This window comes from Melopsittacus undulatus, chromosome 2, assembly GCF_012275295.1.
Source record: "Melopsittacus undulatus isolate bMelUnd1 chromosome 2, bMelUnd1.mat.Z, whole genome shotgun sequence".
Taxonomy (NCBI): domain Eukaryota; kingdom Metazoa; phylum Chordata; class Aves; order Psittaciformes; family Psittaculidae; genus Melopsittacus; species Melopsittacus undulatus.
The window spans coordinates 42,448,411-42,472,076 of NC_047528.1; the positions used below are offsets into that span (position 1 = coordinate 42,448,411).

At 39.7% G+C, this 23,666-nt stretch overlaps 1 protein-coding gene across 1 annotated transcript in view; it reads right to left on the minus strand.

Annotated features, from left to right (window-relative positions):
* Positions 1–23,666, minus strand: part of MYCBP2 (MYC binding protein 2) — a 182,924-nt gene that overhangs the window by 153,476 nt on the left and 5,782 nt on the right. Inside the window, exon 2 of the mRNA XM_034074633.1 lies at positions 2,917–2,992. Within this exon, the coding sequence (XP_033930524.1) occupies positions 2,917–2,992 (76 nt within the window). The remainder of the gene's footprint in view (positions 1–2,916; positions 2,993–23,666) is intronic.

The following is a 23,666-nucleotide window of genomic DNA, read 5'->3' on the forward strand; positions in this document are numbered from 1 at the left end:
TTCACCTTATACATCTAACCATTAGCTTAAATTTGCCTGCTACATGAATGATACTTTCCAAAGGCTTTATTCCTTCCATTTGTATAAAGCTAAAGAAGTCATAGTTTAAAACTTTTGCCTAAACATGTGGAAGCTGATAAGCAGGAGTACATTCCCTGTCTCTGGTGGACTCCAGTTTTTCAGTCTTCTTCAAACAACATTATGAGAACAAAAGATAGTGAATTCTGTCTTTCCATCCAGTCTCTCAGCTAAATGCCCTAAGCAACACCTTCATGAGTTAAAAGGAAAGTGGGAAAACTCCAAGGAGTAAAAAGGGAAGAGGGATAGGAAGCAGCAATATTCATAGGGTTGAGGTAAGTTACACAGCCTACAATTTTCTACCAATAACTGTTGCCAAAAAAAAGGAAGTGGGGGAAGGTGGGGAGGGAAGTAGGACCAGGGACAGGAGTCCAAGGTGCTACACCCACATCTAATAACCACATACTTGTTTTTGTGTCAAAGTCACTCTTATTCAGCACTGGATTTTGAAGCCAAAACACACTGCACCCACATGGAAAACTTTTATACTTTCATTAAAAAAATAAGATAATCAACCATAAAACCAAAAGTTAACAGTAGCTCAAATACAATGATCATAACATGACCACAGCTTAGGAAAACACTAATGCACTAACTACTGGGCTGCATTAAACACCAATTAAAGTTTTATACATAAAATGTTGTAACATTTAATGCTTAAATGACAGAAATAATTTTCTTCCAGTTGCTCAACAATGACCTTTTTTTTTCTTAATGTTCTCCTCAATTACTAAATTCTCATATTTATTAAATGCAGGGTATAAAGAACAAATTTTTGGGTTCCTTCGGCTTATTCTTAATTTAAGGCCTTCCCAGCCTCTACCAATCTTATTAAGAGAAAGCTCCAGACTGAAAGACCCTGGTTATTAAAAAACTAAACTAATGCACACAAGATCTCTTGCTCAGAATGTTCAGTAGTGATGGGCTTTTCAATAAACCCTATCATAAGGCTTCAAATGGAAGCATGCATTTGCCTGACAATACACACATCTGGTTTCAGACATTCCACTGTAAAAATTACTATTGTGATTATTCTGCACTGGTAAGCATGGGGGATGCATTGAAAAGCATGGTGGGGAGCCAATGAAACAAACCAACCAATAACAAAAAAAAACTAGGAAACAACCAAAACAAACAAAAAACCCCAACACACCTCATTTCATCAGTAAACAAAGTTTGATAAAGAAAGCCTCACATCTTTAGGTTATCTTTTCCTTTTCATCTACAATCTCCATGCAATACACAATTTCCTGCTGTCATGCAGGAATAAGATGGAGTACCTTCCTCTACCTCAGTGACTCAAAATACCAATACTCTCTGCTGGTCAACCCTGGCTTGCCTTAAAGGCTGTCTAGAATATAGGCATCACTAAAATACATGCAAAAACCCATTATGCCTTTCAAAGACAGATAAATCTCACTTAATACTTCAAGTAGAAGACATCTTAAATCCAAGAAAAATCTTGTAAACAACCCTCCATAGCCATGAAGTGCAAAGATGATCAGTTAGTGCCAAATCTGTAACTACTGACAAGACCCAGCCTTTAGGATGCTCATATAGTCGTTGGCCATTACAGAAGGGATCCTACCAATCCATTTATGCAATGCAAATGAAACCAAAAAGCACATTTGACTGCCAAACTTGCAAAGAACAGAAGTTCTGGATTTAGCTTCTACTTGGCAGTGGAACTAGGGCACCACTATCCAGAAAGACAAGGTTCTCTTTATATAGTAACAATGATGAAAGATGGAAGAGTTATTTTAGAAGCATAAGTTTCTGACAGTAGATAGAACACACAAAGACCAACTACTTTCTGCAACATTTCTTCAAATTTCTAACTTAGTTTTGTGTGTTGACAGTGGGTCTGATAATGTCATGACAGGAACAGGGCTAAAACTGCTAGTATCATAGCAACTGAAGAAAGGGCTGGAAAATTCAGTTTGGACCAGAAGTATTTCACTGTACACTACTGAGAACAGAAAGTGAAGATAAGACCCTTTTATACCATAGTCTGGAGCTGCACTACTTGAGATAAGTAGAACAATCTGGTAAGTATCCAAAAAGGCAATACCAAGTGAAGAGATACAGAACTTGCTTCACCCTCCCAAAATCATCTGTCTTGAGATAGAGGAACTACATGAGGTGTGGCAAACAGGGATAACATGGCCAGCCTGATCTACAGTCTATTTGTATTATAAGAGCATTCAACTGACTACCGTATTTTTACCAGATATTCCAGTGGTTCTTCAGAACTATTCCAGAAATTAGCTACTTTTTCTTTACTGACTACACTGGGAACCTAGGAAGAAGCCTCTATATGTCTGCAGTAGGCCTTCATGAAAATCCCCCCAAGACTCCAGCTTAAACAGAGAAATGACAGCTCTGTAATACAGAAAGAATGCAACAGAGCAGTATTTTAAAATACTGCTGCTTCTGCCTAGATTTCTTGTCTGCAACAAGCTTCTTAGATACTAAATGCTCCCTTTTGCCTTTAGGTGATATGGACAGAACTCCTTGCAGCAGTTGTCTCCAATTGTTTGCTAGACATGCATCTCTTAAAACCTAACTGTAAGACCAACATGTCTAGCTATATTTACACTTTAGGAACTGGAGAACACAAAATGCTCTTCATATTATTTAATGATGAACATTAGTAGCAAACACAGTTGAATAAGGTTAACATTATAGTAATGTAGAATACAGTAAACATACAAATAATACTGGCCTATTATTATCTTTTCTAAACAAATTGCTAGTTACACTTTTTCTCATATTTCTCTCAGTTGAAATCGCTCTAATTTTTGAGTCAGAACTTTGTCCAGTTAGCTACAGACTTACCTTGTTGCGTGTTTTGACTTTCAATTTAGTCTTCTGTTTCCTTTTCAATTTTTTCTTGCTAAAAAGTTTCTTACTTCTGAAAAAGAGGAGAAAAGCCAAAAGAATTAAACTCCTTTCCATGCCCCACCGTAAACAGCAGCAACAGCAGAGGAAAAAAAATCCTAAACAATATAAATCTTTTAAAGGAAAAGAAGTCCTCTAAAATATTTTCTCTTAAGCAAAGGAAACCAACAGAGGCAGAATTTCAGAGTATAAAGCACATAAAAGGATGGTTTCCTAATGCTTCACTGCTTTAGGGGCCTTTAGTCTCATCAATTTAAGCAGAATATATGCTAGGACAGACAAAAAATTTACCTTGTATTTTATACTGTTTTACCCTACTGTTTCTATTAGAAGTCCGTTAGTGCCACACCAATGCTAGAAACAAGAATTACCGATGATCCTCAGTAAATTAACCTGTTCTGTTACTACAGAACACATATGCTTTGTGAATGCTTTACCAGAAAGACTCAAGCCCTCCAAGACAGAAAGGAAGCTTTAAAATGTATTATTTGGCAGAAAATGCAGCTGGTGGAAGAAACCGCAATTTCTGAACACAAACTTTTAAATTTTTGTCTGGACTTGCCCACCCTCAGCTTACAGAATTTTCATTTCCATTTCTTCACGTTACAGCTCTAGCTAACATAAGCTCTTCTAATTCTCTTCTGCCCACACCTCATTCCTGTCACATTCTCTCTTCTCCATTTTAGTACTTAGTTAAACAATTATAACACCCCTCCCAAAGACACCACACACACAATTATTTTGTCACCATCACCGAGATTACTCCAAGAGAAACACTTTTTAACCTACTCTGCATTTCTCTAGTCTGTTCAGATTACAGACCCTCTCTGAAGAAAAAGCTTATGTTATCTGTGCAGCATACAACTCATTCTCTACAGGACTTTAAGCAACAGATACTAACATATTCTTCTGTGCCACTTAAAACATTACTCAAATAGTTCACAGTTCGGAACAGTTGGGAAAAACTATGGAATCTGAAAGCCACAGGTAGAAAGAAGTTGCACTTTCAGGTAACGAATTTGAAAGAGATTGAGCATCAGGAGAAACTTAGTATTTTATTCAAAAAATACTTGATCTAAATATAATTTTGAAAGACTACTGATTACTACTCTCTCCTGTACAGCATTCAGAATGCAAGAGTATACAAGTCTCACGGTCCAGCAGTCAAAAGCTGGTGACTAAAGTCTGACCAAAGGCCTGGCAGTCAGAAAATGAACTCAAAGAACACCTGCAGAGTATCCCAGGAAAGCTACCCGCTAGAAATTTCATCGCATTCCCCATCTTCACCTCTTAACAAAGAAGGAGTATATTCCTCATCAAGACACTTCTTAAAGAAGCAAATCAGCTGACCACTTTTCATATAAGGACTAATTCAGGAGTTCAGTGATTCAGCGATGGGGACCTCACATCCCTCCCCCAGGAACACCTCACCCTCCCACGTAAATTAAAGCTTATAAGGAGAACCTAGGAAACCTCCCAAAGTTCCTTCAACAGCACAGTTTGAATATACAACAACATACAGCCTGTTTAAGGAGGTTTTAATGCAGTTAATTTTATTCTGCTGTCGAACATGAAGAACAGTGCAGTCCTTTCCATTCTGTAGCCATTCATCCTCCTTCTCTGGACCACATAAACTTTTGTCAAAGTCCTGATAAAGTCCTGATTTATTTTTGATTTCTTTTGAACTCTCTCAGTCCACACAAGTAAACCACATTGACCAGAACTGAAAAAGGGACCTGTTATTTGCTCTCAAGAAGAGGAAGAAGAATCACCTCGTATGTCTTCAAAGTCACACTTCAAACTGTATTTCAGGTATTATTTGGCAGCTTCACAGCAATATGCTATGGCAGACCTATATAACCCAGACTAACCTGAAAACACTTTCCTGCAAACCTCTAAACTGGTTTTCCAATACCCTTTATCTAGTTGTGCCTTTTATGCCTCTAATTATGCCTTTGAAACACAGCACAACTTGCACTTTCCAGAGACAACTTGGTAAGCATTGCTTTATTTTCTTCCCCGGTTTTTTTTTTTGTGAGATACTAAAGTTGCCAAAACATTTCAAATTTAACCCTGCTTGACAAAGTCCTTGCAAACTCTCCAAATTCATTATGGTCTGCAAGCATTCCAAGCATTTTTTCTTCTTGTAAATATGTCACAAGATCAATCCCTGCATTTTTGCATGTATTTGTAAGTATGTACACATCTAAAACTCCCACGATTTTACAGACTAACCACATCTGTCAATAATACCTACACAACATTTCTCCAATTAGCAAACAGATGAGATCAGCAATGGGCTTTACTTCCTCTTTCTGATTCCAAGTGGTGGTGCTATCATCATCCATACATCAACCATTAAAGAAGCCAGGAGTATAAACATTTCCTAGTCATTCCTTGTATTTCCTAGATTATTTCTGGCAGTTAGTATCTTCTGCAGGTCTTAGGCTTGAACTATTTTTCACATGGGAACAACTTGGGGTATAGGAATGCCACATCAAGAATCCACATTATCTCCCTATTTTTTCTTAAAGCAAAACCTCAGGGATACTGAAACCCTAACATTCTTGTTGGGAAGCATACTTTCCCCCTGTATCCAAGTGAAATTTTAGAACTAGTGATTAATTAAAAAAATTAAACGCCCTCATCAACACTGTGGATATGATTGTCCACACTTCTACTGCTACATACCATCATGCCAAGAGGTTTAAATATTCAGATAGAAAGGATAAAATGCGGGCAAGTATATTCACGAAAAACAATGTTAAGCAGATTATGAGTAATTTCCTGTTGGAAACCACATGGGTTAATTATAAGCCTGACTTTTTTGCTGCCTGAAGATTAACAAGACCTGATATGGCTCAGTTGGATTTTTTAGCTAAATTGTTAATTATGTTTTGGGTTAACAACTGTAAATTGCTGTAAGCTGACATTTGCAAAGGTCCTAAAACTCTATGCTGACAATCTGCTTCCAGTGGCAGAAGGCTTTTAGCCTTTAACTCAGCTGTTGGTAACATTTAATTCACACAAACACTGATTATCAGCAAATCTTAGCTAGGTTTTCTGCAAACTGCTTCAAGCCGTTTAACATTTGAGACTAAGTTAGCAGTTTCAAATTGGACCACAGATGAAGTGCAAGTTAAATGAGTGCAGAGTATTAAGATTCCTTGACAAGAAAATACTAGTGGCAAATGGACCCAAAGACAGAGTTACAGCCTTCACAGAAAAATCTGTTCAGAATAAAAGCAAAGGCCTCAAATGTTCAGCCCGGAGCATGGAACAACTGTCTCAAACCAAAGGGGGAAGAAAGGGGAAAGGATGGGCAACAACCAACTTCTGGACAACTTAAAATAGCTGTTAAATAATATGATTACAACTTCTACTCAGTTTTGTAGCATCTGTCGTTGAAGAGAGTAAAAACATGCTTAATTTATTTGTTTTCAAACCAGAAGCAGCATTAACTAGCACTTGCAATATTTGCTGCATTATTAGGGGGACACTCTTCAGTCATCTCAACACCATGGCTCTTACTCTGTTCAAAAGAGCTGAGGGAAATGCAAATAGAGCCTCAAAGTCACACTAGTCCTGAATTGCAATTCAAAGGGTTAAATTTGAGAAGGAAGCTTTGTGTGTTGAGTGTGCTCCCCACTCAATGTTTTTACTCAATTACTCAATATGGGTTAACATGTTAACCTTAGGTTAATAGTGTCACACCTGCACAAGCTCTTCTAGGCTGTATGTTACACTAAAGGTGTCACTAATGAGTGGAAATAAAATATTATTCCGTCTCTGCTGCTCAGGTAGAATAAGAACAGCAAAAGTGTTATTTAACCTGACCTAAACCCTTTGTTTCTATCTGAAACATGCTACCAAAGGTCACAGCAGCTAGTACAGCATTAGACCCAGTCATTCTATTGTTAATTAAATCCTAGAGTACACTTCTAAAAAGAGTGAGTTTAATAAGCCATATGCTAACACATACGAGAATTTTAAAAGCTTCCAGCTGACTTTGACTCAGTGTATTTGTCTACACTTGCTTGCTCTGGTTCAATGGCTAAACATCTTGGGGATGAAGTACACTGCTGACAAGAGAGGTCTATAAAAGTCATGCTGTATCTAGACAAATGACAAATACACTGTATTATTTTGTTTCCATAGGTGCTTACTCTGCACAGTTAGCTTAAGCATTTGAGGGCTAGTGAAAATGCTCTTAATAGGCAGCAACCATTCAATAACAGTGGAATGAAAGTCACATTTGTGGTATCAAACAATTCTGTCATTCCCTCCACTTGGTTAGTTATTGCTGGTGGTGGTCTATTAGGTTGGACAAGAAACAGCAAGCATTTTCTTCTGAACAGTCCAAAGTAAAGTCCCAAACTGAAACCATCAAGTATCCAGCAACGGCAAGTTATTATCACTCATGTAGTCACCATCATGTCTCAGGGTCTTTCATCACAGCATCAAGCTCCTTAAAAAGCTTTAAATTTACCAACACACTTTACACAAGGGCAGTAAAATGCAAGTACTGACATGAGGACACTGGTTGAAAAGTAATGAACTCATGCTTCCTCCACAGCTTCCTCACCCATAAGGAATAACAGTGCAAGATCAGCAATACTCATTTTATTGTGCAGCAATCACATAATTACTAAATCACAGACATCAGACTAGTGCCATTTGGCAGCTTTCTTTGTATAGGTATATTACTGCCATAGAGGATCTACAAATTACAAAACACATTATCCAGAGGTTGTCACTACATGATAGAATATCATGTTTGCCATAAACACAGGGGTACTACAGGAAGGCTAACTGGTCCAAAGTAGTTACAACATCAGCCACAGTGCCACATCTTATCTACCTTAAGTTCTGCCCACAAACTGACACCGGAGTACCTCACTTTCAAAAGTCTATTTGCCTCTGTGATTTCCTTCTTGAGTAAGCATACTACATCTGACTGTTCCCAATTTTTCAGACTTTTCTTTACCATTACCCAAAGACACAGAGAAATACCACTACTCCTAAGTCACCACTGGAGAGCTTAAGTACTACAGACTTACATACAAAAGGAAGGTGGGGAATAAAAGCTGTTTTGACTAAACAAAGCTGCATCAACACAGAATGACTGCCCAGAAAATGTGATGACATTAATACTCTCTTCTTTTGATCTCTGGGAGGTACATATTATACTTCATAAGAATACAGCAAACACAGCAACTTTCACTTTCCACCATTTAGTTTAACGGTTCTCCTTTACCATCCCGTGTCCAAACTTCACCAGAACTTTCATCACAGCTGTTGCAGAACAGCAACTGGATTGTCCCTGTTCTTTTTGTGACTCAGAATATGCAACAGCTGATGGCAAGCCAACTGAGAGTTTAAGGGTTAAAATGAGAAAGTAGGCCGGTGTTACCAATATTGTTTTGAGTGTCTGCTACACACATTCTGATCAGGGAGAAGTAGATCAGAAACCTCACACTGACAGGTCCTCGTCCTTATGGGGGATGGTAATTGAACTAACTATCCCAGTATCTGCTGGAAAGGAACACAGCAGGGCACAAGCAATGCAGGAGGTTTCTGGAGCACATGGATGGTAATTTCATGACACAGGTGGTCAAGGAGTCAAGGAATGAAGGCACTTTGCTGAACTTGACACAAGAAAGAACCAGTCAGGTGCATAAAAGCTGAGGGCAGTCATATATGCAGTGACAATGCAGGTGAAGTTCAGGAAGCTCTAAGAAGGAAGCAAGGCAAAAGGAGGATCATAACCCTAGACTTCAGAAGAACAGACTCTGGCCTGTTCAGCAATCTTTGAAGACCCTCCTGGGATACAGTCTCCTGGATAGAAAGGGGTGCAGAATAGCTGGCTGATAGTTTCAAGGATCATACTTTCACACATACAAGAAGTCAAAGGAGACAGAAGGCCTGCATGGATGAACAACAAGCTCCTGACAAAGTTCAAGCATAAAAAGGAAGCATACAAGAGGTGGAAGTGGAGTGAAGGAAGCTCAAGTTAGAGAACATTTAAGTAAGTCACAGGACCTGATGGAATGCACCCAGAAGTACTGTGGGAGGTGGGTGATGATACTGCAAGGCAACTCTCAATCTCTGAAGGGTCACAGCATAGGTTCCTGAGAACTGGAAGAAAACAAATGTCACTCCTATCTTCAGGAAGGCCAAAAGGGAAGATCAGGAGATCCAAACACACAAAGGACAGGATAGTGAATAGTCATCTTGGATTTATGAAGAGGAAATCATGGCTGACCAACCTGGTAGCCTTCTACAATGAGAAGGCTGGCTTAGGGCCTGACTAGAGAGCAGTGGATTTTAACTCTTAGTAAGGCTTTTGACACTGTCAATTACAACACCCTCATACATAAACTTAAGAAGTATAAGCTAGATAAATGTGGCCTGAAGAGGCCAAACTGCTAAGGTCAAAGGCTTGGGAGTGATGGGACAGAGCACACATTCAAGAGAGTTTGCAGACAGCACAAAACTTTGAGGAGTGGCTGATAAACCAGGTTTTGCTGCCATTCAGAGGGAACTTAACAGAATGGGCCACTGGTAGTGTCATTAAGTTTAACAGGGGATTGCAAAGTCCTGCATCTGCAGAGGAACCACCTCAGGTACCTGTACACACTGTCAGTCAACTGGTTGGAAAATAGTTTTAAAGAAAAAAACCTACAGGTCCTCATGGTAGACATGCTTAACATCAGCTAGTAACACTGCCCCTGAAGCGAAGACGGCACACAGACTTCTGGGCTGCATTAGAAAAACTACTGCCAGCAGGTTGAGGAGTTGGCTCTTACTACACAACACTAGCAAGACTACATATGGAGTAACATAATTAGTTTTGGTCTCCCCAGTACTTGACAGACTCACTTACTGGAGCAAGTCCTGAAGTTCCATTTAAAAGTAAGAACCATAAGAGCGGTCAAACACTGGAAGAGGTTGCCCTGAGACGCTATATTCTTCCTTGAATAGGTACATCCTTGAATATATTCTCAATCCAATTTGACAATGTCCAGAGCAACTTGATCTGATTGATTCTAATTTGAGCAAGAAGGTTAGACTAGACAGTCTCCAGAGATCCCTTCTAATCTCATCAATGCTGTGATCCCTCACTGTTTGTTTACACACTAAAGTAAAATTTGACTGCAATAAATGTGCTTGTACATTGTGGAAAGAGTACCTTTTTTTCCCTCATTCCACGTTTAGCATTTTTCCTGGTGTCATGCCATGTTTCTGATTATGCTTCCAAGTAGAGACATACTGAGCTTTTCATCTGTTCACCATCTGGATCAGCAAACATACAGCAAATTCAGGCATAAGAGCAGACTTCTATGGGAATTAGCCAGCACAATCAAACCTACAATACTACATAACCCTTACAAGAGAACAATGTATGAAAACCACTCTGCCACATTTAAAATGTATAAGACAAGCCAGTCACTTGAATTGATCTACACTTTCTTGGGATATAATCAATGCCATAAGACATGCACAGCAAAGAACACATTTACATGCAACAACCGAAGATTTCTCTGTGCAGACGGATCCACATGGACACTGAATACAGAACCTTTAACAACACTTCTCCAAACTTCAGTGGCATAGGACATTTGTGCATGTCCCCAGGAAATCTAAAATATAATTTGACAAGAGAAGGGTACTCCAGAATCATTAAAAACAGTGTCTAGAAAGGACCCCAAAATGCCAGTCTTTCCACTCCCTGGTCCAGCACAGGACTAATCAAATTCCACTTCATTCTTTACAGGCATTTTCCCTGTGGAGATATTAAACACTGCTAATGATTACATTTCCACCATGTTCTCAACAATCCTACTAGAAAGCTCTTTGTGAGGGCTTTTCTAAATTGTCTTTATGGCAACTAAATGCCTCTCTCTCTCCCCATATATATATATATATATATATATCTTCACTGTAGAAAAATCAGTTTATTTTCCTCCTTTCCTGTAACTAGATTTCTTTTTCAGGTCTGAAGAAAAATAAGCCAATTAAGCAGTCTCAGTTCCTTCAGCCTAAACCACAAATCATTTACATCACTGATGTCTAATTTCACCATTCTCTTATACTTGTACTTAGTGCTTCTTGTTGAGGGAAGGGGGTGTAGGGGTGAAAGAGAGACACAGAGAGAGAGAGAGAGAGAGAGAGAGAGAGAGAGAAAATAAGTGCCATGATCCTGAAGTGCAAATAAAAGGTCAGTAATTAATTCAGGTTTCCTACACAAAATAATACATGCATTTTGAAGGGGAAAAAAAAAAGGAAAATATCTGAAACACTGCAACAGCATGACACTGCTTAATCACATGCACTTTATAATTCTACACAATGTGTAGAAGCTGTCATGAGGAACTTCTACCTCACCTTTTATTCAATGTTGTTTTACATTTGTGTTTGCTAGTTAGGTTTGGGGTTTTGGAGTTGCTTTGGGTTTTGTTTTGCTTTTTTGGGTTTTTTTGTTGTTGATTGGATTTTTGTTTGGTTTTGAAGCTACACATTTGCTGATGTTATTACTCCAGTATATCTGTAGTGTTTCCTAGTTTTGCATCTTCTATGAACTTTTTCATCTACAATCGCAATTCCCACAATGGAATTGTCAGTGATGAAGACTAACAGTTCAGGACCTAGGACAGATCCAGATGCAGAACAAGAGTTACTGATTCTTTTGTGCTTTCCTGGACAGCCCCTTGACAGCTCTTTCCAGAGCACCCCTTTCAGGGTGGTCTTATGTGTAGTTTTAAATCCACCTTACAGTAGTTCCAGCTAGAACAAGGGTGGCCAAATTGATAGGTGGAAGGCAACACACCCAAAAATTCCAATGTACTAGAGTATCTTCGGTCCATCTTTACTCATTTTTTAGGCATGCACTGTTTACCAATTTATGAATTCTCCAAGGTAATAATTCTCCCAGTAGCTTTAAAATTGCCTCAGTCAATTTTTCCAGCCACTCTAAGGGGGAATTTCATCATACTTACGAAAATACATAACTACTTTCTAGCCTGTTCTTTCTCTGTTCTTGCCTTCATCACTGCAATCATTTTAACTTATTATAAGGCAGAGCTACTTTTTCTATCAGATCTGTCATCAGACTTTTCAGTCATGTAGAAAACCAGGAGGTACTCTCCTGATGAACTACTACAAAGTGCATTTTGAGTTTTTTTATCTTCTGTAAGCAGATAACTATCCGACATATGATCACATAGATGAAGGGCAGAGAGACATTAAAGCAATCGCATTCTCTGCTGGGCTTCCCTATTTCCCATGCCATTTACGTCATCCTCCAAAATGCTCCAAAACAACTGTTAATTTGTAATCTAGCTTCAAGGCATCTTAATATCAAATACAATAATGGAGAACCATAGCTGATAAGTACCAGTGCCCATGTCAGCAAGAGACTATTCATTGCCTCACTGCTACAGAAGCTCAGCTGAAAGGGCTTCAAAATATAAGAAAGGGAATACTAAATAAAAAGGGTTATCAGGGTTGATCAGAAGAACTGAAGAAATCTCAAAATTGGGGGACCGTATTATTGCAAGAAATAAGTTGCATTGTAATCGTGGCTCACATGAGGAAGTTGACAATGATAAGAAACAAAACAAAGGAAGTAGGCAGAGCTCTAATGGCCTAATCAAAAGCTGGAGAAGAGGTTTTATGACCAGATAACTAAATAGCTAGAAAAATGTGTGGAAGCTGGATGCTGGCAAGGAGATGGAAAGGTACCAGTAACAAAATGCAAACACTGAATATGGCTATAAAACAAAGTTGCTGCTTTTCTTGCAGCATTCTCCATATACATATTTACAGAAGCTACAGTCTTCACAGCCTTAGTTCTATGAACTAGAGGAATGCTTTTTCTTGAAAGCATCAACTTCTCTTAAAAGCCTCTATATGTAAAACCTCCCACATTTAGCTATGCATTGAGTATCCTTCCAATGAAAATCCCCGTTCACTTCTCCAACCTCAATGTGATCTCTTCGCTGTTATTTCAGCTGCCAAAAATTCAAAGTATGTACAATAAGAAACTGCCTCACAACATGCCTCATAAAGCAACTCAAAGTAAACAACTCACATAATCAAAACACTACCTTCTACAAAGTTGGCATACAAAATGTATCACTTACGGGTAGGTGCTTTAAGATTACATTTATAACTGTAAAATCAGAGATATTTAGAAAATGGCTCAAGTACTCAGTCCAATCTATCCAACTAAACTTTTAATTCTGCCCTTAGCTCATTTGTAGGTTATTCCATCTAATTCCCTTTAACACAAATCTACCAATGAATGTGAAAGTGGTTCAAGTCAACTGGACCCAGCAATGTTTCATGTTTAGAGGCTACCCTAAAGTACCCTAAAACAGAACAAGCCTTTCCTTGCTTTACTTTTTGCCTTTACAGATACCTCCCTTTCATGACTAAGTAGTAACCACAGGTAATCATTCCTTTTACAGCTGAAATATCCAACATGCTTTCAACTATAGGGAGACAGTGTCAGCAGACTGCAAGAATAAAGAAGGAAAATAAATATCACTCAAATAAATCCGATCTCTTCTTGTCCTGATAAACAAAATGTCTGCTTATAGACAATAGTTCCAAACACTTTTTAGTGCTTCATTTCTTGTATTGTCTACAATACTACCTATCAAGTTTCCAAAAGGACTTGCCACAATATGATTGACAGGAAACATAATACACAAATACAAACTGAAACTTGGCACACAAATATGTATCACAAATACACAAACTCAGTGCAATGCAAAACAAAGTATTAGTGAGCTTTATGAAATATGTATGCACAAAAAGTGTATATTATACCATACACCCAAAATTTTACCTTACAAATCACAAACAGAAATAGAAAAAACCACAAAAATTTCTGAAGAAATACACTCATCTAAATCTTCTCACTGTAACTTGGCAACAAAATCTATAGAACTCTTCAGAAAAAAAAACACCTTTTGCTAATACTGGTTAGCATTTCTGGGTTTTAGACTATCCCTGACAAGCGAACAATTGCTTTGTGAAGCAATTAATGAAAAACACCTCCATGAAGCACTGTTTTGACCTTCCTTTGCTCTTTGCACAATTGTGGCCAGGGAAGGAAAAATAAGTTCCTGCTTCTGCCAGTATCACAGCAAAAGCACTCAGTTACACGGCAGTTGGCTCGCACACCATATTTTTGCCTGTTGTGATACAGCAGAAGTTTGAATACGACATTTGCTGGGAAAACAAACCAAAAAAAAAAAAGAGTGGAAGACAAGCTGCAGAAGAAGAAAGCTAAGACTTCTGTAGTGATACCCCCAAACTGGGGACTAATTGCTACTACATACTCACCCACTACCTCAAGACCTTAAAACAGCTTAAAATGCTCCAAGTAATAAATTACTTACATTTAGATCTCATTACCATGAAGCTCTTCCTACAAGAATGTTAGCAAAACCATGTAGTTTAAACTTATTTAAACCTGCAAGTGTTGCTACTCTTCAGTTTCCCTCATATTCCCTTTATTTATGTTGAGCTACAGCATAGAGGTTCAATGTATGTTTCTGTAAATATATTACAAAATGTAAGGGCTAAAGAGAATCTCTAACCTTTATTTGGTACAGGGGGAAATAGTGTCAAAAGCTAAGGAAAAGGGTGAGGTATTCAATGCTTTCTTTGCCTCAGTCCGTAATAGTAAGACACGCTGTTCCCTGGGTACCCAGCACCCCGAGCTGGAAGACAGAAAGAATGAAGCCCACATAATCTGAGGGGAAATGGTCAACTACCTGCTACACCACTTAGACCCACAGGTCTATGGGGCCAGATGGGATCCACCCAAGGATACTGATGGAGACTGGCAGAAGTGCTCACCAAGCCATTTATCAGCAGTCCTGGCTAACCAGGGAGGTCCCAGGTGACTGGAGGCTATCAAATGTGATACGCATCTACAAGAAGGGCTGGAAGGAATATCCAGATCCAGGAAACTCCAAGCTTGTCAGTCTGACCTCAGTGCTGGGGAAGGTTATGGAGCAAATCATCTTGAGTGCCATCACACAACACATACCAAGCCCAGTCAGCATGGGTTTATGAAAGGCAGGTCCTGCTTCACTAACCTGATCTGCTTCTATGACAAGATGATCCACTTAGTATATGAAGGAAAGGCTGTGGATGTTATTTTTCTAGATTTCAGTAAAGCCTTTCACACCATTTCCCACACCATTCTCCTGGAGAACCTGGCTGTTCATGGCTTGGACAGGTGAATTTCTCACTAGCTTAAAAACTGGCTGGATGGCAGAGCCCAAAGGGTAGTGGTGAGCGGAGCAAAATCCAATTGGCAGCTGGTCACAACTGGTTCCCCAGGGCTCAGTATTACAGCCAGTTCAGTATAATAATTTTATTAATGATCTGGGTAAGGGGATCAAGTGCACTCTGAGTAAGTTTGCAGAAGACACCATACTGGGCAAGAGTGCCATCAAGACACTGCTTGAGGGTAGGAAGGCTCTGCAGAGGGATCTGGACAGGCTGGATCAATGGGCGAAGGGCAACTGTATGAGATTCAGCAAGGTAAGCCCTGGGTCCAGCACTTGGGTCAAAACAACCCCATGTAATGCTACAGGCTTGGGGAAGAGTGCCTGGAAAGCTGCGTGGCAGAAAAGGACATGGAGTGCTGGTTGACAGGCACTGAACATGAGACAGCTTGTGCCCAGGCAGTCAATAAGGCCAAGAGCATCCTGATCTGTATCAAAAATAGTGTGGCCAGCAGGACAAGGGCAATGATCATCCTCCTGTACCCAGCACTGGCAAGGCTGCAACTCAAATATTTTTGTCCTGGGTTCAGCAGTCGCAGTAAGTTTTCTCTTTCTTAGTAGATGGTGCAGTGTTGTGGTTTTCATTTTCAGCCTGGGAACAGTGCTGAAAACACCAATGCTTTTAGTTGTTGCTCAGTAATGTTTACTGTGACCAAGGACCTTCTGAGTCTCATGCTCTGCCAGGGAGGAGGAGAAGCTGTGAGGAAGCAGAGACAGGACACCCCGGGGGGCCCCAGATTCCTATAGCCCCAGGAGTCAGGACAAAGAAGGAGTTTGCTTTGGTAGATGAGGATCGGGTTAGGGATCAGTTAAGCAATCTGAATATCTATAAATCAATGGGTCTGGATGGAATACACCCACGGGTGCTGAGGGAGCTGGCGGAGGTCATTGCTAGGCCACTCTCCATCATCTTTGGTAAGTCATGGGAAACGGGAGAGGTGCCTGAGGATTGGAGGATGGCAAATGTCACACCAGTCTATAAGAAGGGCAAGAAGGAGGACCCGGGTAGTTATAGACCAGTCAGCCTTACCTCCGTCCCTGGAAAGGTGATGGAACAACTTATTCTTGACTCCATCTCTAGACATATCAAGGATGAGGGGGTCATTAAGAGCAGACAACATGGTTTTACCAGGGGGAAGTCATGTTTGACCAACCTTATAGCTTTCTATGAGGAAGTGACTAGGTGAAGGGATGATGGTAGAGCGGTAGATGTGGTTTTTCTTGATTTCAGTAAGGCATTTGATACTGTCTCCCACAGCATCCTCATAGATAAACTAAGGAAGTGTGGATTTGATGATCAGGTAGTGAGGTGAATCAAAAACTGGTTGAAAGGAAGAAGGCAGAGAGTTGTGGTCAGTGGGGCAGAATCTAGCTGGAGGTCTGTGACTAGTGGAGTCCCTCAGGGGTCAGTGCTGGGACCAGTGCTGTTTAATATTTTCATCAACGACCTGGACGAGGGAACTGAGTGTACCCTCAGCAAGTTCACTGATGACACTAAACTGGGAGGAGTGGCTGACACACCAGAAGGCTGTGTTGCCATTCAGCAAGACCTGGACAGGCTGGAGAGTTGGGTGGGGAGAAACTTGATGAAATTCAACAAGGGCAAGTGTAGAGTCTTGCATGTGGGGAAGAACAACCCCATGTACCAGTACAGGCTGGGGGTGACCTGCTGGAAAGGAGTGAAGGGGAAAGGGACCTGGGGGTCCTGGTGGGTAGGAGGATGTCCATGAGCCAGCAATGTGCCCTTGTGGCCAAGAAGGCAAATGGCATCCTAGGGTGCATTAGAAAGGGTGTGGTTAGTAGGGCAAGAGAGGTTCTCCTCCCCCTCTACTCTGCCTTGGTGAGGCCGCATCTGGAATATTGCATTCAGTTCTGGGCCCCTCAGTTCAAGGACAGGGAATTGCTTGAAAGAGTCCAGCACAGAGCCACAAAAATGATTAAGGAGAGGCTGAGGGAGCTGGGTCTCTTTAGCTTGGAGGAGAGGAGACTGAGGGGTGACCTCATCAGTGTTTACAAATATGTAAAGGGTGGGTGTCAGGATGATGGAGCTAGGGTTTTTTCAGTGATATCCAGTAATAGGACAAGGGGCAATGGGTGTAAACTGGAGCATAGGAGGTTCCATGTGAACACCAGGAAGAACTTCTTTACTGTAAGAGTGACCGAGCACTGGAACAGGTTGCCCAGGGGGGGTTGTGGAGTCTCCTACGTTGGAGATATTCAAGGCCCACCTGGACAAGTTCCTGTGTGATGTACTCTAGGTTACCCTGCTCTTGCAGGGGGGTTGGACTAGATGATCTTTCAAGGTCCCTTCCAACCCTTGCGATTCTGTGATTCTGTGACACCTGACCCAAACTAACCAAAGTATTCCATACCACAGCACATCATGTCCACTATATAAACTGAAGGCAGTTACCAAGAAGGCCTAGATCACTGCTCAGGTCAGGCTGGGTATAGGTCAGAGGGTGGTGAGCAGTTGTATTCTCTTCCCTTGTTATCTCCCTTATCTTTATTATTATTGGTGGTAGCAGTAGTAGTTTTGTGTTATACCTTAGTTACTAGACTGTTCTTACCTCAACCTGTGGGTGTTAAATTCTTTCAATTCTCCTCTCCTTCCCTCTGAGAGCCGGGGGAGAAAGAGGAGGGAGCCAGCAAGCGGTTGCATGGTTCTGGGTTGCCAGCTGGGCTTAAACCATGACAATTATATTCAGTTCACTACAAGAAAAACATTGAGGTGCTAAAACATGACCAAAGAAGGTCAACAAAGCTGGCGAAGGATCTGGAGAATAAGTCCTGTGAGGAGTGACTGACAGAACTGGGCTGTTTATAGTCTGGAGAAAATGAGGCTGAGGAGAGTTCCCTGAAAGTAGAGAGGCATCAATCTCTTCTCCCAAGTAACAAGCAACAGGAGAAGAGGAAATAGCCTCAATTTGTGCTTAGAGAGGTGTAGATTTGACAGGGAAAATTTCTTCACTGAAGGTTATCAAGCATTGGAAGAAGCTGCCCAGGGAAATGACTGAGTCCCCATCCCTGGAAGTATTTAAAAGATGTGTAGATGTGGCATTTGGGCCATGGTTTAGTGGTGGACTTGGCAGTGCTAGGTTTACAGCTGGACTCAGTCTTTAAGGTCTTTTCCAACCTAAGTGATCCCATGATTCTAGGTTTCCAGTAACGAGGATCACATCTTGCAACACACCTCTGCCGCAAGAATTGATTGCTCGGCACTGTGTATTTGTTCCCTGCGACACCTGCCTTTAGAAGACAAATAAACCTCATATAGATCCTTTCTCCTTATGCCCTATTTTTCTAAGAATTACAGAATCATTCAGGTCAGACGGAAACTCTTCAGGTAAAACTTTTTTCACTGTGGGGGTGACTGAGCACTGGCACAGGTTACCCAGCAAGGCTCTGGAGTCTCCATCCTTGGTGGTATTCAAAGCCATCTGGACATGGTCCTGTGCCACCAGCTCCAGGTGGCTCTCCTTGAGCAGGGGCAGTGGACTACTGGGAGTACTTTTACTTTTCATCAAGGGCTACAGATTTTTTTTAACTCAGCAGTGAGAATCACTGAAGAAGAAAACAGCTCAGCTTGATAGGCAGATCTCAAAACACCACCAGAGAGCACAATGAATTTCCTTCCCAAGTAATAAAATCCCGATAATTTTGATTGTCAGCAATATTAAGCTTAGATGACCTCAACTATTTAAAATTACTAATAACATTTTCATTTAGTAAGCCTAAGATCTGAAGCTCGAGGAACTCAGATTTTTAGTAAAGAGAGCAATAGCTCAACAATCTTTCTAACAGCCATGTGTATGCCCTCCAAACCATTACCAGCTTATGCACTATGTTCTTTGAATTACTAATCAAGCATTCTAATGTGAATTTTCATGTAGGCCAATATAAAAGGAAAGTCACAGCACTTCAGCAGTATATCTACAAATGGAAAAAACATCAAAATCCTGTCACCTAAATCCACAAATCGGGGTAAGGAACATCTTAATCCAATTAAGACAGGCTTAGAGGAAAACAAAGGCAGACTGGTAGGACACTCATAGTTTCTTTTCTGTAATTATTTGATGTTTATTATTTGCTGCATTGTCACCTATGAAATTAGATCTGTAAGAACACATGCAAGAAAAACATTCAACTCCATTTTTGCAATGTAAAGTACTTCTGCATCTCTTACACTTAAAACGTTTTTAGGACTCTTGATTAAAAAAAGTAAAGAATAATTAAGAAAAATAAATAATAAAGGTCATATAACCATAGCAAATATGACAATATCCACACCTTTGGCCACTTTCCTGGCTGAACACAAGCACCAAAACCAAAATGCATACAATGCTATCCTACACAGAATCACAGCAGCACAGTTTTAATTTAGCAAATATGCTCTATGAAGTTTAGGGGGTAATGTACTTGTTCAGAAAAGCACATTACCAGTGGTTAATGACAGTATAACTCCCTTAGTGATTACTGTTGCAAGTAAACCAAATCAATCCTACATTTTCTTCACTGAAGCACAGAAGATGCAACCACGTAGTGCAAACTGGAAACTCACACGTACAGCTGTCAATGGTCTACCCTGTATAACAGTATATTCTAGAAATAAAATGGGATAGAGAACAGGTTGGTTTGAAGAGAAACGGAATAGAGATGTGACTACTCTGAAAACATGCAGGCATAACGAAGAATATGAGCATATCCGTTAGAATGAATAATACATTGGCTAGTTGGAAAGGAAAGGCAAAACCAAGTAAGAGGTGAGTCATAAGTAACCCTACACATAATTCATGGTGAAACAATCAAGAAAGGAGGTCGAAAGAATAAAAACAAGATAATAAGGTATTTATTTAATAAAAAGCTTATCTCAATGTAATATAAATGACTGACTGCAGATCTGTATAAAGACAGTTGTCCTAATGGCTCAGCAACAGAAAAGATGAGTGATGTTTACCAACTGCAACAAGGAGAACACTAGAGAAGTGAAAAGCTCAGGGTTTGACCTTATTAGGATCAAAACTCTTAGCTAGACATTTTTCCAGACTGACAAGAGATCATGACCAAAATAATCTAAGTACTATAGCCCCTGTGAATTTAAACTACAAATAGACTTATACTTTTTGAACTTAACTTACATTCTCTTTATATTGGCTTTGGCTAGGATAGAGTTGATTTTCTTCAGAGTAGCCTGTATGGTGCTTGTACGTTTTGGATTTGTGATGGAAGCAAGTGCTGATAATTCACCTATGTTTTAGCTGTTGCTGAACAGTACTTACAGTCAAGAACTTTTCTGCTCCTCATTCCACCAACCAGCGAGTAGGCTGGGAGTGCACAAGAAGTTGGAAGAGGGAACAGCCAGAACAACTGACCCCAGGGATATCCCATACTATGTGATATTATGCTCAGCAATAAAAGCTGTAGGGAAGAAGGAGAAAGGGGGAAACATTCAGAGTTTTGGGGCTTACAAGTAACCACTATGCACAATGGATCTCTGCTTTCCTGGAGATGGCTAAGCATCAGCCAGCTGATGGAAAGTGGTGAATGAGTTCTTTATTTTGCTTTGCTTGTGCACATAGCTTTTCCTTAACCTATTAAACCACCTTTATCTCAACCCACAAGTTTTTGCATGTCCATCCCTTCAACTGTCTCTCCATGCCCCTGTGGCTAGTGAGTGACTGAGCAGCTGCGTGGTGCTGAGCTAACTACTGGGGTTAAACTACGACACCCTGTCACAGAATTAAGAAAGTATTTCCCAAGAGTTCAAAAATCTGAGTTCAAAAACCATTACCTCAGACAATCATGCATGGGAAGGTGAGTCAAGGAAAGCTAAGGGAAGAAAGTGAAAAAAAAGAATAGTACCAATCTAACTACAGAACTCCAGTTCTAGGTGGGGACAAAGAAGCTGAATTTTTGTTTCTTTTCTAAGGTGTACACATCCTCAGAGTATTCTCAGGCCAAATCAGTTGTAGATATACTAGATGCAAAGAAAGAAGTTTCACTCAGCTACAATAAAAAAAAAAAAAAACTAATTAAGCCCATCAACACATTCATCAGTCTGAAGGGATGCAATGAGCTATAACATGCTATTTAGTACAAAGTATTTTGCAAAAAAAAAAAAACCAGGAAAGAAAAAACAAAACAGAAACATATTAACATATGAAAGATTAAATCTAAATGTACAGACATCATATACCTTCATTTAGCCACTTAGGGCACACAGAGCCATTCTCCTGTGCCAGTTTCCAGTATTCATCCTTTGGAGGGGCACAACAATAAAAGCATTATCTGAGAAAGACCACTGGGAAAGATTAGCTGTGAAAGAGCCTACTTACAATATAAAAAGTTTAGTTAGTTGGCTGCTATACCAATCGGCACCTCTGTGTGAAGCAGTGTTTATGGCAAGCAAGGTAAGAAAGCAGAAGACAAAAATAAAACCATGTGCTTAGGAGATGCTTAAGGGGCTAGCTCCCAAAGTAAATGAAGGACATGGAAAACAGTTTGCACAAAGTACTTTAGTACCAAACACTGTACTGCTGTCATATGTTCCTTATATAACATATGCCATATATCTTTAAATTATGGGTTTGGTGAAACGTACATAGTCATACCTCAGAGAAAAATTTACTCAAGACAAAAAACAAAACCAACACTCTACAACTGACAGTTAACATGGCAGAAATACAAATTCAACATTAAGTTTTAAGAAGCACATTTACTGCATTTAACACAGCTAGCACTGAGGAATGGTAGCTTCTTAAATTGGTCCAGCTCCCATCTAACTAATTATATTTGCTACCCAAAAGACAATCAGCACGCCAGAGCAGATAGCACAATTGAAACTGAAACTTTAACTGTAATTTCCTCTTTTTTTAAAAAAGACAAAAAGCACACCCAAAAAACTCCACCACAAACCTACAACATAAAAGAGAAAAAAACAAGTAGAACATGCATGCTGTTTTTACATCAGTAGGTGTAAGAATCCCAGGGACACACAAATTAGAAAGCCTGAAGATGGCTGAGAACAGGAAATCAGACTTTATACGAAAAGTGGCAACAGAGCTCACACACCTTTAAAAAAAATGGAAGCAAAGTCTAATTTCAGTTAATAAAAAATAACTGCTTATTTCTCAAATTGCCAGCTGTAGCCATTTTGAAATAAATTAGAACAAATAAATCAGTCACTGCTTAAAATATTAAGCAGAATTAACCACCATCATTGCAAATCTAATATGCTGACTCCTCTCCAGTTACACTTAGCAGTTATACTGACTTATGTTTTCATATTAGAATTCTATATTCTTGTGAATTTCAGCAGAACATTCAGGCAATGTTTAGTCGTTCCAAATGGAAGAGAATTCATCATCCACATAAAAAACTCCCACCTGCTAGTCATGCTCCTTTTGATGCAGCCCAGGATACGGTTGGCTTTCTGGGCTGAGAACGCACACTGCTGGCTCATGTTCATTTTCTCATCGACCAACACCCCCAAAGTCCTCCACAGGGCTGCTCTGAATCTCTTCTCTCAATATGGAAGTATTTAATGGGAGTATAAAGCTAATACCTGAGCCAGGTATGTTGCCACTGTTACGACCTCTGCCACTGTATAGATACCAAGACCTACAATCATACTCCCACAAATATTTTCATCAGCAAACGCCAATCTTAAATTCAGAAGGGATAATTTATTTTAAAAGTTTAAAACACATAAGTATGGTAGATCCACAAAAGTAGGAACATTACCAAGAGATCACCAAATATCAAGAATTAACCTAGCAATACAGGGGAATTACATACAGCCTTACCTATGCTTGAAAAGCATATACAAGAATGCCAAAACCCAAGAACAGGTAATGAGAACTGAAAAAGACGTAATAATCTGCTACCATTAGTATTTACTTTAATAACAAGATACTTCCCAAAGCAATTACTATATGAACATTAAAAAGGCTTAACTCATAATGACCAAAATATTACAGCTAAATAATTAGGTACCCAATACAAATGATTCAGTAACAAACTGGTTATATGGAGAACATGTCAATCTACTCCATAGGTGAACATTCAGAATGTTCACCTATGGAGAAGATATTTAGCAGTACAAACACTGTAGCTGCTGCTACTTCTTGACACACTATCACACAAGAACACTCCCATAGCTAAAAAAATAAACAGTATTAACAGTTTTTTTGTAAGTTTAGCCTATAATTGAAGGTTTAACTGAAGAGCAAAAGGTTCCACATAGTATTATTTCATAATCCAAAACAACAAGAAAAAAATAATAATCATCACACAATGTGATTTTTTCACATGCAGTAATTCTTTTCCAAACTACACACCTTCCTTCTAAATGAAAAAGCAGAATGCATGACGACA